Source organism: Falco naumanni, chromosome 3, assembly GCF_017639655.2.
Source record: "Falco naumanni isolate bFalNau1 chromosome 3, bFalNau1.pat, whole genome shotgun sequence".
NCBI lineage: Eukaryota > Metazoa > Chordata > Aves > Falconiformes > Falconidae > Falco > Falco naumanni.
Genome location: NC_054056.1, coordinates 117,956,699 through 117,972,453, shown reverse-complemented (window position 1 = coordinate 117,972,453; position 15,755 = coordinate 117,956,699). Strand labels below are relative to the sequence as shown.

Sequence of the window (15,755 nt, the reverse complement as noted above, 5' to 3'; positions counted from 1 at the left end):
AAGGGAGGTCGCTTCTCTGGAAGGGGAGTCATGATTGCAGGTTGTCAGTAAGCTGGACAAGGGCAGGAGCATTGTGCCCAGTGTCTGTACTCTAACAAGACTCTTGGGGCTGAGCACTGCCAAAATACATAGGGAAATACACTGGCAGGAATTGAAAAAAATGGATATCCAAGCTTCTTAGTCTAGACACTTAAGTGACTTTTCCAAAGTGCCAAGCAGAGGTCTTCTACCTCTGCTGGAGCTGTGCAACACGCACCAGAAAAGACTGAGAATGGGTTTCAGGAATCTGAGACTCAAAGGCTGGTCTGGATCACTTCAGTCCCCTGGGACTGTTAGCCCTAAGCACATCCCCTCTCTGTCATGAGCTTTATTAAGTGTGTCATGCTTACATACAAGTCAAAATACCCAAAACAAACCATGCTGTCTTCCAGCAGAGACTACTGCAGAGCCACCATTCATACAGACAGTTCTGCAAATGGCATCCACAGGGTATTTACCGATAACTTTAATATAGATTTTTGAATCACCCAAACCCATACTTAGGAACTCCACTGGTTCCAAGTCATTTGCCACCTTTCCAGTCCCGTTCATAGCCCCAAGTCCACAGGCTGCACCAGCAGCTCTTCCACAGTGTTTGTTTCACCAGGTCCTACAAGTGAATTTTTAGCTTGTCTGTATGGGAGGACAATCAGTATGCACCAGTAACACAGCCTTGGTTAACATATGAGATGGTCTGAGCTGGCATCCTTCCCAGTTTGATTCCAGTAGACTACAGTTTGTTTGGGGATCTGACTTTGTTACAGTGAAAACCGGAAAGATCATTAAGCAAAGAGTGGATCTGCAGGCCTGTCTCAGGATGCAATGTTCATGCTTCAATTAACAACGACAAAAAAGGTTATTTGCAGCAAAGGTGTCTTTCAAGGACATTAATTTTAAAAGCTGTCTCCTTCTCTATTACTCTTAATTGTATTTCAGCCATTGTTTTTTAAAGCATTATCCTCTTGCTATAATGAGTCAACAGATACTACAGCAGGTAGTATCACAATGCACTTCACTTCAAGGGCCAATTTATCCCAATGTTTAGGAAGAAGCCCAGGATAAAGGAGAGGAAATCATTCTTCTCACAGAAGTACTCCCTTAGAGATGAAGTAAATTTAGCAGGACAATGTTTGACCCAAAACATATGGCAGTACTTGACTATACTTCTCTAAACTGGCATTGTCTTGCAACTGCACGAATACCGCAGCACCAGGTAGCGAGATGGGAAATGCAACACACACACCTGAACTTGCAACCACACTGGTCTATACATGCATGAGTAACGTAAATCCCAACAGACTGATTTACTGGCATAAGGAACCAAATATTACTGTATCCCCAGAGCACGGCGGGGAAAGATTTAACTTCTGCTTTTGGCTGTCAAAGTGAGGAATCTGGTGTGAGCAAGTTATCTAAGTTCTCTTAAAAGTTAATGAAAAGAGATAGGCTGAATCATGCTGCCTGTCTCGGACAGTCTTCTTCAAAAAGGATGAATCACTCTCTGGAAGTGTCTATTCCTTTCCACTGATTATCAAAGAGGCTAGACAAATAACTCTCAGGCCACTGCAGTTAAGAGGATACAAATCCCACTGAAGATACCTGAATATAAAGACACAATATTGTTTAATTCAATTTATGGATTTTAGTTCTGATCCAACATCTGTTTTAAACTCAGAAACACCCTCAAGCTATTAGAGTCATTTGCCAGAAAGCGTTAGCACTAGTGACTAAAATTTTGCTGCACCATCCTACTTGTGTCATATTAGTATTGCAGCCTCTCACAGAGATGTTATGCTTCACTGCCAAAAATGAGAGGTTTCTATAGTAGATAACTAATATATGCTTATCCATCTTGCTATAAAACCCTGGAGGAACAAAGTACAGTGATTTCTGCTGCAGTGTAGCTAAACGAAGTCTCACCCAGAGGTGGTGGTTTGGGTTGATCGTGTGCAGTTACACTGCAGTAAAAATGTCCTGTATTTCATCTTCACTAGGGCTTTAACATGTTATGGCTTTTTATCTACCTCGCTGTAAAAAAAAAAAAAAAAAAAACAAAAACACAACTGCTGCTTCAGGCTGAAAGGCCACAGCTTTATTTTCCAGAGTTTATATATATATAAAAATATATACAGAAATAAATGTCTTATACACACCTGCACATATATATGTATTTTATATACAAATTTCTCAGTTTCCTAGAATACGGATCAAGTTCTAGCCAAACTGACACTAAACATTGACTACTAAGCTGAAAGAAAATGAACGGAGTTTTGAAACCTGACATCACACAAGGCTTCTATTCAAAAATTTATTACAGCAAGCAACACACACAGTAGCCAATTGAGCTGCCTTGCCTGAAAGATACCCTCCCTACTCCTGGTCAGCATTAGCAGTAGTACTCACAGTTCCCAAAATGGAGAGCATGTTGAAATGCATTTTATGCAGAACTCTGAACTGTTCTCCATCATTTGTAACTGCATTAATACAGCAGAGCTTGTTACAAGCTCTTATTTGCATTTTAAAGAATCTAATTAGTACTTTATCAAAAAGCAGTTCTCCTAGGTGTTCAAAATGCTCCCACTGTTTTTGTTTCACATTATAAACAAGATTACTGTTTTGAAAAGGAATTTGGCATTTGGCTGTAACTTGTATGGAACTTGATGGGATTGAAACACTAACCCTACAATTTACTACCAAAAATAGCCCACCAGCTAAACCATGCTGCAGCTCTACCACTGGGGAAAAAATATTCTCAGCAGACTGGCATATTATAATTCATTTTTGCCTGTTGACTTAGTTCATTTGAAAACCAAACGAGAAGTTGAAATGCAGTGGCAGAAAGGGCTGATAACCTTTACAAACTTCCACAGAAGAAAGGATGCACCACTTCATATCACCAAAGAATGAAAAAGGAAATGGTTATGTCATTTGAGTTTGAACTCCAGTAATAACATGAAGATCTCTCTTGCCCTGTCCACGCAACATTTACATGTATCAGAGATCTACCTACAGCTTCAAAATAAGCCCTTAAACATTTACATGACAAGCTTTGCCTCAGTGGAGGCCTTGATACGATACTGCCACAGGTCACAAATTTTCCAGTGAAGCCATTTGATGAGAAAGTAGCCATTTACCCAGTCCAGAGTTTCTGTGCTAAACTTTTTTGCCCAAGTGTCTCAGGCAGCCAGTGACCAGCACCAGCTGTGTCCCTGTCGTGAGACCCAGCACCCCTCGTGGTACTTCCAAGCTCTCTCATTACCTGAAATGTTAGGATCTGCAGCTCTCATCGCAGTTAACAGTCACAAGATTTCGAGGTTGGAATATATGGAGCCAGGAGAAAAAAAAAAAGCCCAGTCATGAGAGACTAAGCCCACCATTGCTATAGCGAGTTTAGAGCAACGTTAATTTTGTAAGAAGCTGTAGGATTCAGGAAACCCACTGGATTTCAGGAAAAGTAGGTCATGATGGGACCTTTAATGCATTGCATGGGGTTTTGCATGTTGTGACAAACATTCACATTGCACTGTCACTTGCAATAAGTTCCACCAGCTCCATCAGCAGAACTGGGTCTATATCTCCATAGCATCTTTCCAGACTTGGTTTTCCCCATCCCAAACATAAGTGTGCTGCAGCGCTCTCCAAACTAGCCAGCTGCATTCCCATGCAACCCAACTCCGAGAAGCTCCGGGTCCACTGTGCCGGGGGCCACTACCAGCCTCGCACCATCCGCAAGCTGCAGCCTCAATCACAAGGCTTGAACTCTCTCTTTCAAGTTCTTTTCAGCTTTCCCTTACAGTATTTGTTGGTTATCAGTCTTGTGCCCATATTTAGCCTTAGATAGAGTTTACCACCTGCTTTGGGCTCGCTGCCGCTGCGGGCTGCTGCCACATCTAGCCATGTACTCCACCGCTATTGCCCATTACCCTCAGTCTCTTAACTCCACGACAGTTAGGCTTCCTTCTCTTTGATCCCAACAGCTCGCCTTTACCAGTGTCTGATCTGGATCCCCAGGCTCTTCCCACCTATCTCAACATGATCTGGATCACAAGCTATCCCCACCTGTCTTCGCTACTTTGGGTCACTGCCGTTACTGTTTCAAACATCCCCCACCACTGTCACTGCTTGTTACACTCAGCTTTGTAATCCAAAGGGCCTCACACAGGGCACCAATTGTCACAGCACTCTCCTGACCATCAAGCTACAACAAGGCCTTTTACCACCACATACCAACATACTCTTCATGCCAGCCCCTCTGCTGCCTTCTCCTAATCTCTCTTCCAGGACACGTGTGTTTATGCTTTTCTTTCTCAGCTGCTCTCTCTTTATTGGCTCTCTCCCACTTAACTTAACCAGCCACACCTGCACCTTATCTACGTCGCCAATGTGCCAACCCACAGTTGTATATTATCAGTGCTAATTCACCCAGCTTCATTCCACTACATAAGTGCATCCCCAAATTGCGGGAGAGCAAAAAAAATCTTTAATTTGCAGGTAGGTAGACCTATCCAGGGTAGGTGATGGTTTAGCTCTATTTGCAGCCTGTGCTGAAAGGTACTATTGGATTTTTATGGGAATAGTCATATAACGTGCAAAGAAAAAAGGAGGAGGGAAGAAGGCAGGCCTAGAACATTGTTAGTGGTGTCCTTTCAGTTTGAAGTCAGTTTAGGGGCTGTTCATGAAGGAGAAAGCAAGCCCTAACTGCACAAAAGCTGCTGAGGTTTGAAAACATTTTAGTTTTGTGAAAGACATGTGGTGAGGGTTTTTTCCCCATCTCTCTGCTTTCCTTGGACAGAAATGCTTGTAACTAAACCTGAAACCTCAGAGGTTTTTGTGTGCATTGCCTTAGTCTCCTGCTGAGCATCTGCCCAACTTCAGAGGTTATTCTTTCTACTGAGCATTCCTAAGCAGTCCATCAGCAAGCAAATACCAAGACAGACAGTGCTGCCCCAAGGATAAGTCCTCTCTTTCACCCCACCATTTGGACTCCACCAGAGCAGGCAGAAAGCCTCCTTCTGATTGCACCTGGGTAAGTATTGGGCTCCAGGGCCTAATCTTGAAAGTACTGAGCACCCACAGCTCCTGCAAAACCAATAAGGGCTGCAGGCGGTGTTGAAAAACAAGCTACTAATAACTTTCAGCACATGACAATATGTTCCAGTTTTTCGCCTGTTCCTATTTCTGTATTTCTCTTTCATGCCTACACTATTTAGAAATGGCTCCCATAGCCACCATATTTTTCCTCTTTTTGTTCTCTAAACAGCACATTACTTTTTCATAAGATGTAATTTCTCCTGCCACTGAGACCCATACTTTTCCTGATTGTCTCAATGTTTCTTTTTAACATTTGGGACTTACTTTTATTTGTCATGAGTCTAATCTTCTCTCTGCCTTTACAATTAGTTTTACTGTACATCAAACATTGTTCACGGAGATTTCTTGTCTGAAATGCAAGAAAAACTATTACAAGCTAGGGGAGATGTTATCATCCAGCTAGATTCTGTGATTTCGGACAAGACGTTGTTGGCAGCCCAGAGATTCACTGCTTTATGTAAAGTGATTGCCCATGTTTTATGATGCTACTATTTGTATGTAAGTGTTAAAGAAAGCTAGAGATAAGAACAGTGAAAGTGCAAAAGGTTTAATCAATCTCATTTTATTGTATTTCTACCTTCAGAGTTGCTTATTAAGGTTGTCAGAGGTCTGTACAAAGCTGCAGATTTGGAACAGCCTCCTTTTCTTGGCTGTATCAAAAAAGAGTAGAAGTAACACCATTTTCTGCCACAGACATATTTCTGAAACACTGTTGTTTGGATGACTGTTGGACTCCTACCTTTGCTCCCTCAGCAAAAAGAAGAAATCTGGCCACAGTTGCTGCAAGGCTGAATTTCCTCCTCACCTGAAGGCAATGTCTAAGACCTTGCTTTTTCCAAAGTACAAGGAAAGAAAAATAAATTGACAATCACTTTCCAAAACTATAACAGAGTTGAAATCCATTCTGGGGGAGAGAAGTGACCTGGGTGCAGGATCACAGAAATAGTATCAGGCTGCTGCCTGGAGGCACTGACAGAGTCTGTATTGAAGTGAAGGTGGTGGCCCCCTTGCTCATCGAACCCACCAAGGACTCCAGCCAGACACAGTGTGTGTCCAAGGACGAAGAGCTCTGTCACTACAGCTACACCCCTGAGCAACCAGAAGTTAAGTCAGTAGTAAAGCAGCAATAGTTATGCATACTGAAAAGCGTATTTAAGGAAAATGGAACAGAATCATGAAGAGATCTGGCTGCAGTGGGATATTTTTGTTAAACAAGCTGTTTATTCAAGGCAAGCAAGCTGCGCTGAAGCCTAGTAGTGGAGTCTGAATGGGAAGAACCTGCCCAGCAATGTACTGTGTGCACACTTCAACCAGAGGGTAGCAGAGCACAGGCTGACATTTATGGTGGGAGCACACAGAGGATTTTCCTCAGCTTTCTGAAGTCCTTAGCTAACGTTCATCAAGCTGATATGAACTAGCACTGTACCAAAGGACCAGGTCTTCCTCCCACTCCCAGTGATTTGTTCTCACCTTGTGCCAGTTCCTCCCCTGGGACAGCAAACGTCCATGTGGCTCCATGGTGAACTAAATCTGAGTAAAAACTAATCCAGGAAAGAAAACAAGAATATTTATTGGCTCACTGCTGTGGTTCATGGTGGGGCCACATAAATGCCTGTGTTGGCAGATAAAAGAAGGAATTTAGGAGGAATAAGACTTTCCCTTTTAGAAGCGGGTCTGGTATTAACTGGTCATAAAACAGCACTGTTGCTAATCTCAGAATAAATTTCAGAGTCTCAAGCAAAATAGTAACTAGAATCATAAAATCATAGAACAGTTTAGTTTGGAAAAGACCTTTAGGATCATCCAGTCAAACCATTAACCTAATAATGCCAAGTCCACTGCTAAGCCAGGTTGCTAAGCACCACATCTACACGTCTTTTAAATACCTCCAGGAATGGTGACTCAATCACTTCCCTGGGCAGCCTGTTCCAGCGCTTGACAACACTTTCGGTGAAGAAATTTTTCCTCATACCCAATCTAAACCTCCCCTGGCACAACTTGAGGCTATTTCATCTTTTCCTATCACTTGTTGCTTGAGAGAAGAGACCAACACCCACCTCACCACAGCCTCCTTTCAGGTAGCTGTAGAGGGTGACAAGGTCCTCTCTGAGTCTCAGTTCCCTCGGATTCAGAACGATCCCAGTTCCCCCAGCTGCTCCTCACAAGACTTGTGGTCCAGACCCTTCACCAGCTTCATTGCCCTTCTTTGGATGCACAAAATTTAAATGATATGGAGATTACACAGTGGCAGAACAGAACTGTAGTCATGACCTAGGAAAGCAGTCGCTTCTACATGATCTGTGGAGGAGCCAAGGACCAACCAACAGCCACTGCACACTCCCTGAGCTCAAGGATTTCTGCTGTCAGACACCAGCTCTGCCACCATCTTGCTCTAAGCTGGTAATGACTGGGCCAAGTGGCAAATCAGATCTGAGAGTTTCAGGCATTTGATTTGAAAAAAAAAAATGCTATAAGAGAAAAAGAATATCTTAGCTTCCTGGAGCCATAATCCAAGATACCAGGCTGCCCTTTAACCCACCCAATGGCAGAAGAAAGCTGCATACTGTCATCACCGCTAAGTCCATCAAATATTTTATCTCCTCCCAGCATGTCACCCATGAAAAGTGAGGTTTTTTTCTTCTCTTTCAAGCAAAAGATAAATCAGTTGGAAATTCCATCACAGGCCTTTTACGCCTTTGCAGGAAACCGCAGTTAGCCAGCAAATGTGGTGATGAAAGGATGTGCGATCCTGTCATTTGTGACGTGAATGATTGCTAGAAGTTGGAGATGTTACACAGTTTGAGAAAGTCACACTGCAGCTGTGGAAGAGCATCAAGAAGTAACAGGAGGTATCAGCAGTGCCATCAGCTGGGTCATTGCCTAGCTGCAACTTTTTAAAAAGCATCAGTTGTCTGCTGAGCTCTTAGCAGACTTCCCAAACCATCCGGAAGTGACTAGATTTTCAAGTGAGAATCAAAATGTTAGTGGCTGCACTTAGCCTGGACATACTCTTAAGCAGCCAAATGTGGAATATTCCACTAAGAACGGTACCGGTGGCAGGTGTACATGAGCTAAAAGAACAAGAGTTAGGTCATCTTCATGGGATGTACTGTGCTAATCAGACTAACCGGTCTGCTAAACATCAGTTACACTCCAAAATACCTCAGCCTTCTCTGCATTCAACATGGAGATGGGTGCCACAGATTTTTCCAGATAAATTAATAGGTGCATTTGTGGCATGTACCAAGTTCTGCCAGATGACAAGAAGCTATGCTAACATTTGTAAGAAGTCTTTACAAGTAATCACAACGATGAAAAAGAGTTCTTGCAATAAGACCAAACAAGAACTGGAACTACTGCTAACCTGAACTCTTGAGGAACCTAAATAAAGTCATGCTCCAACTATGAAATTAAAAGCAGTCTACAAATTCCCAAGATTGAATTCTGCTCAACAAACTAAAAGAATTAAAACTACTACCACAACCGAGTTCATTAAAATACTTCAGAATTCTCACTCCTGCCAGCTTATTGAGTTCTACCTCCTTTCTTATTCCATGATGTATAATGCAAAGTTATCTAGAAATGAATGCTTTTACAGTGAAATCTCAGAGCTCAACAGAAGTGTAATTTTGAGATCAACAGTTAGGCAAATACTTCTAGGTGCTGATGTGTTTCAATATTTCAGTACTCATGTGAGATTTGACTATACTCATAAGTCTCTTAGTATCATCTTGACATCAGTCAAGATATGGTAATTCAGATGCCTACACTTTGTCATGGTCTCTGAGATGCATGAGATAGTTTTAACATTGAAGGCCAAGAAAAAAAAGCTTACTGTTCTTCTGTGAACATACTATACCATGCAAAGCTGACTTCAAAAAAAGACATCCCTGAAGCTTTTAGACTATGATTTTGAACGGTGTTCAAGGTGTTGCCTTGAAGGCTGGAAGACTTTTTGCATCAGAAACGGAACAGTGGTAGCATAAGACCTATATTTTATGCACTGCATACCCAACCCAAAGTCAACAAAGACATGTACAAATAGAAAAATAAATGTTATGAATCATTTGGACATGTGACTGCTTTTGATATATTATCACAGGCCTCACTCTATCAACTTAAATCAATGAAAAACCTTTGGTATCAACCAGTCATTGAAACATTTCAGCTTCATCTCCTTGTGTTTTCACATCTGAGATTCACATGATGACATAGTCCTTTGGTATTCCACACGCTTGCAGAGGTAAGTCATCATGGTAAGGAGCTCATCAAGCTCACAGACAACTAAAAATTGGTTGTAGAAAGGGCTACATTATATGTGAAAGACATTACTGGACGTAGGCCAACATGAGCAAAATACTCCTATAGTACTTCCTTAGAAAATGTCTGCTTGTGTTTCTGCTATTGCTAGCTGTAGAAAAAAAGACCCAAATCTTAGCAGAAACTGTACCTCTAAAGCCTAATTTATTTTCAAGTTATGAAATCTGATTTTTGCAGTAGAGCAGAGGCTTAGCACACACATACGTACTATGTACTCCAAGGTTGCCAAGTCTTCGGCAAGCCAAGGCTTCTGCTTTATGGAGCCAGTAAAGAGTGAGAATGTTTTTGCAGAGCTTTGCAGACTGTGCCTTATCACCTGTCTGGCTTAATGATAACAAAATAAACTCAAATATTACAGCATCCAAAGCACTGCAATCTGTCTTTTTATGAAACAATTACCTCTGAGCAGGTACAGGTGTTTTAGGCCACAACTGGAACACCTCCCCCATTGAGGCTTAAATGTCAGATGATAGTATTAAAACACCAGTGCTACAGATTTCAAGCCAGGTTGAAAATTTTGTACATTCACTAACTTATCAAATCCATCTTTAAATTAAATTTGGGTTGAAATTAAAGCAATCAGATCTCTTTGACAAGCATAATCCTACTATTCATCTACCAGAAGCATATGCTAGTTTATTTTTGAATATTCCATAGCTGCTTGTTGTTATGTCTACAATATATAAGCAGAAACCCTATTTAGGAAGCATGTAGCATCTCTGGAATTTTTAGCAGAATATATCTCTCCCGCTTTCCTGTGAAAGCATCACCCATTTTTGCCTGCTAACTATAGTCCAGAATGTAATGGAGATGTTTGGCAAAAATATCTCCAACTGCCATGATGTCTCCCTGAGCAGACACGTAATTTTTCGATTCTGTCATGCTTACTTTCACAAGATAAAACAAGAGCTAAAATGCTATTAATGCACTTAATGACATATTCATAGCAATAAAATTTAGTCAAATATAGCAAGATGGAATGGACAGACATCCAGTGAGACCTGAGACAAGTAATTCTGAACAGCTGCTGGCATGAAATCCAGTATTTGTAACACGTCAAGACTCTTCACGTTTTGGTAGTACAGCAGTACAAGGACTGGAAGACTCATCACTGTCAGTACAACAAAAAAAGTTTCTACCATTTCCACTCTTTTGATTGATGTGTCTCCCAGGAGCTCACAAAGGATTATGTCTATTAAAACCCTAGGTTGGCTGTGGCAATATATGCTTTTGTCTTAGAATGTGCACAAACTAAACAGCAGCCTGACATGTGCCCTTGTCACGTCCTCCACCCACCCCATGGTCTGTATGTTCCCGTTTTATGTGGTGTTGTCATTAAAACCACAGAAAGTTAACTACAACAGCTGCTGAAAGTTTTACCTTCTAAAATATGTGTAAGGCAGAGCCCTTACAGTGAACTTCTTTCCTGTTCCTGCTGTGTTAACATGAAATTTAAAAGCGGCACACGCACAAGAAATCACTTGGTCCTGTTCTCCACCAGCCCTCTATCACCCCCCAGAACGGTTCCACCTTACATATTCAGATAACAAAAAGTCACCTGATCCCTATGTTAATACTTCTGCTGGTGGTGCTCTCGCAGTCTCATCCTCTCTTTCAGTGGATGGCTTTGGTGACAAGAATGTCTTGTTTTGTTTAGATCTGATCTAAACATCACGCCTATTAAAAAAATTTTGCATGCAAAGCAATAAATTAAATAAATAAAAAAGACAAGACTGTTTCTGCCAAAAAACAGTTTTCCTACTTTCAATCCAGGGAAAAAAAACTTCGGGAAGACGAATAACAGCCTTCCAAGCAGGAAAGACTGACGTACAGAGGAAAAGAATAAACTACCTTTGATACCCATTGAAAACAGGACAAAACTGGGCTGCAGTTGCAGCGAGAGGGACTGAGGCCAGACACTGAGATGTCCCCCATCAAGGCCAGAATGAAGGATACAGGGATATTAGACCATGTCACCAAGTCCTCGGATCAGAAGAACACTGCCCAGGAACAGCTATGGCAGCCCTATCTCCTGTAACTGCTATTGTTGTGGAAATCAGTCTTCTGCACCCGTGTTTGCTGCCATAGATGGTATCTCCTCTTTCTCCCCTGCGTCCACTTCAAATTCACCTCCATGTGCTACATCCTGTGTAGCTGGATACTCAATTCCCCCTGTCAGTGCTAACATCCTTACGTGTCTGCCTGAGTGATCCTCGATATGTGCACATTACCCACTCGCTGCTCAGCTGTTCATCCAATTCCCTCCTCTGTTCCCTTCCTTATCAATATTCATTGAAGGCTGGCTGATTCCCTTCGTCCTGACACTGAAACCAATCCATTTAGCAACCTTTGTATTGGGTTGGAGTGGCAAGGTTTTGGTGGTGGTGGGCTACAGGGGTGGCTTCTGTGAGAAGGTGCCAGAAGCTTCCCCCGTGTCGGATGGAGCCGACGCAGCCGGCGGCAGGATGGCCCCGCGGGCGGCCCAGGCCGAGCCCCTCAGCGCCGGCGGCAGCGCCTCTGAGAGACCGTATTGAAGAAGCGGGAACAACCCGCACAGCAACGTGCAGCGGGAGAGGAGCGGGATGTGCGGGAGCCGCGGCCCTGCAGCCCCCGGGCAGCGCCGGAGGGGCCGGAGCCGCTCCCGGCCCGGAGCAGAGATTCCCCCCCGGCCCACGGCGCCCCCGGCCCGCGGAGCCCCCGGGGGAGCGGCTCCCCCCCCGCAGCCCGGGCAGGGCCCCCCCCGGGGCAGGGGGTGCCCGCAGGGGGCCGTGACCCGCGGGCAGCGGCGCCGGGGCGGCTCCGGGCAGGGCCCGTGGCCCCGCGGGGAGGAGCCCGGGCCGGGGCCGGGCTGGGGCAGGGCCTGTGCCCCCGGGGGCGGGGGGGCTGGGGCCGGCCGGGCCGGGGGGGCTGCGCCCGCGGGGGGGACGCGCTGCGGCAGGGGGGGAAGGGCTGCGGCGGGGGGAAGGGCTCCCGCTGGAGCGGGGCAGGGAGGGCTGTCCCCGCGGGAGGGACCCCGGGCTGGGCAGGGCAGGGGGTGCGGAGCCTCCCCTGGGGGGCAGGGGCGGCAGACACGTGATAAACTGACCACAGCCCCAAGCCCTGTTCCCCTGCGCTGCTGGGGTGAAGAGGTCGAGAAATCAGGAGTAAAGTTGAGCCTGGGAAGAAGGGACAGGTGGGGCAAGGTGTTTTTAAGATTTGTTTTTATTTCGCATTATCCTACTCTGATTTGATTGGTAATAAAATAATTTCCCCAAGTCGAGTCTGTTTTGCCCCTGATGGTAACTGGTGAGCGACCTCCCTGTCCTTATCTCGACTTTTGGCTTATCTCGACAAGAGCCTTTTGTCACATTTTCTCTCCCCTGTTCAGTTGAGGAGTGGAGTGAGAGCGCAGCTTTGGTGGACACCTGGTATCCAGCCAAGGTTAACCCACCACAAGCATGTTTTGTCCTTAAAAGTTCTCCATATCTCATACAAGTAAACCCTTCCCTTTCACTTACCCTTTTGGAGGCTTTATGTCTCCCCACCGAACCCACTAGTGCAGGTGGAAGCAAACACCTTGAAGAGTGCCTGCTATCCTGCTCGGGATGAAGGATGCTCCCAGTGATCCTTGGCAATCTACTGAGAAGTGGTATGTGCACACGTCTGGACATAGTATGGGCTCAGAAAGCCACAGGCAAATGGCGTTATACTCAGGCAGATAAACAGCTTTTTTGAGACGGTGACAAACACCAACCCAGGTACAAAGTATACTGAAAATACTCACTTTAGAAAAGGAAAATAAGAGAATTTCAAAGAAAATCACATTTTGGGAGCTCAGCAGCTGCAGTAGGAAGCTGAGTTGCTTGAGCGTTCCCACCAGAAGGGTTTACCCTTCATTAGACCCCAGTTGAGTGTATGATTACGGATGATTTTCAGGGAAAAAGGCTGAGCTCCTTCAGTCTGTGTGGCTTACAGACAATATCCACCATGACTTCCACGTCTATTTATATTACAGTATCCGTACCCATTTTAATTCAATCTGCAAAAAAACCTAGTCACACCTGGTTGATACTGCTGGGCAGCGTCAACTGGTTTATGCCTGCTTGTGCTAGTCACTCTTTAAGAAGCATGCATAAGCCCAGAGTGTTATGTTAACACCTTTTTCTTGTAAATGGAGGTCGAAGAGAGCAAAAAAAGTTTCACAACACCAGCTGCAAGGTCTGCTTTTTTTCAGGCAACTTACTGTCGCCTGCCAGTAACAACTTGCCAGACTACAGACGTGGACAGTGTAACACTGCAATGCATGACAGCAATTACACAGGGAGTCAGCTGTTGTCTTGCGTGTTCAGACCTAGGAACCAGAGCAGTGTCTCATGATTTTGACACAGAGAGCTCACAGTAACCACAACACACACTGCAAAAAGCAGCAAAGACTGGTAGCTTTTATGTAGTCACTAAGAATGAGAGAATGATTTGTCAGTGGTGGAAGGAGAAAGGACTTAAGTGACTGCAGTTCCTATTAAGGTGCTGCAAGATAACAGCCATAATGCCATTACAGTCCCCTTCACCGGAGTGCTGGAAAGTCAAAGTTCATTTGTTCACTGTGAATTTCACACAGTGTTCTCCATTAAAAGTCATGCAAAACATCAGCAAGGTTTATGGGGTTGATAACCGGAGCACTAGTTGTACAGAGAACACCAGTTGTGAGTAGACTTGGGATGCTGAAAGGCAGAAAAGCACAAGTGTCTTTCTGCTTCCCAAAGGATCATTCTCAGCAGCATCCAGAGCACTCTTCTCATAGCAAAAATACCAGAAAATAAGAGAGGAAAAAAACAGTTCCTGCACAAAATAAACCAAAATCTGGGTATAAATAAGATGTCACTCTTCATATTCATCAGTCCAAAATATGGTAAAGTAATTGAACTATATCAGAAGAAAAAGGAATTCACATTTTGCTCTCTAGTTGACCACTAGAAGCTGACCTAGCAGTTAATACTGACTTGGGCAGAAGACCCAGAAGGGATCACTTCATCATGCTCCAGGTAGTAAAATGGCTTCTTACAGAGTGGAAGACTCTAAAATAAAGAATTATCAGCATAGAATTATAAGAATGATATAAACAATCACAACTTTTCATACCTATAATGCTAATTGAACCTATAATAATTCTAATTGTGTAGAAGAACTGGGAAGTCTACTTACTTTCACAGAGACGTCTTCTCAGCTTCCCCCGAATTTTATCGATGGCATTATAATCGGAGACATGAAACACATGAGCAGACTTGGGTTCTGAAGCAATCTCATCAAGTTCCTCTTTTAAGGCTTCGCCAACACCCACAGCAAAGATCCTAATCCCAGCCTGATGAGCTGCAGTGGCTGGATCCAAGACATAATCCTGGCTTCTTCCATCAGTCAAAAGGATAGCCACTTTTTTAACAGTTGGATCACTGAGTCTCCCACCAGCTTCTTTGGAAAAACTGTAGGTGTTGATGTACCTAAGAGCATCTCCAGTGTTCGTATTACCCCCGTAATACTTAATTTTGCGTGCAGCCTCTTTGATTTCCTCACGGGTTTTGTACTTTCCCAAGTCGAACTCTGTGGTTGGACTGTCACTATATCGCACCACACCTACACGGGTTTTGTCTGGGCCAATCTCAAAAGTTTCCACCAGATTAGACACCCACTGCCGAACTTTCTCAAAATCTTCTTTTCCGACACTGGAGGAGGCATCCAAGATGAAGACAAGGTCATAATGAACATTCTTGCAACCTGCAGGAGCAACAGAAAATACCGCTGAAGGAAGATAAAAGAAGAGTACCAGGCATAGCAAATATTCTCTAGGCATGGCTCCCTGGTGAGCAATTTGGAGGAGGTAGCAAGCCCCCTCCCTATCCCGCAGGGAAAAAACAGATTCTCAGCCTTCCTTCCTTCATTCCTTGTGATTCACTTCATCTGTTTCAGAATATCTACAGCCCAGCAAACACTTCATTTTGAAATGCAAACCCTTTCTCTCCCTGCACTACTACCTGCCTCTGCTCAATCCTTCACCCACACCATCTGCATGCATATGAAGCTATACTTCCGAAACTTCATTGCAGTGCTTTGCTCAGGCAATGCTCTGAAATGACCCTGGCAGATCAAGAGACCTGCCCTGACCTTGCCTATGCCAATCCTGACTGTGAGTAGTGAAGCTTTCATGTTTCCTCTTGCTTTAACATTATGATTGATTTATGCTTAGCTAGAAGCAGTTCCTTAGCCCAGTGTGATGTGTTGGTGAAGCAAGTTTATAACAAGATTGTTTTGATTATGAAGCTGTCTGCCATTGA

General features: G+C 44.0%; 1 protein-coding gene across 1 annotated transcript in view; it reads right to left on the bottom strand.

The window, feature by feature from the left end:
* COL22A1 (collagen type XXII alpha 1 chain) overlaps positions 1-15,755 on the bottom strand; it is a 237,409-nt gene that overhangs the window by 190,753 nt on the left and 30,901 nt on the right. The window contains exon 3 of the mRNA XM_040588639.1: positions 14,632-15,198. Within this exon, the coding sequence (XP_040444573.1) occupies positions 14,632-15,198 (567 nt within the window). The remainder of the gene's footprint in view (positions 1-14,631; positions 15,199-15,755) is intronic.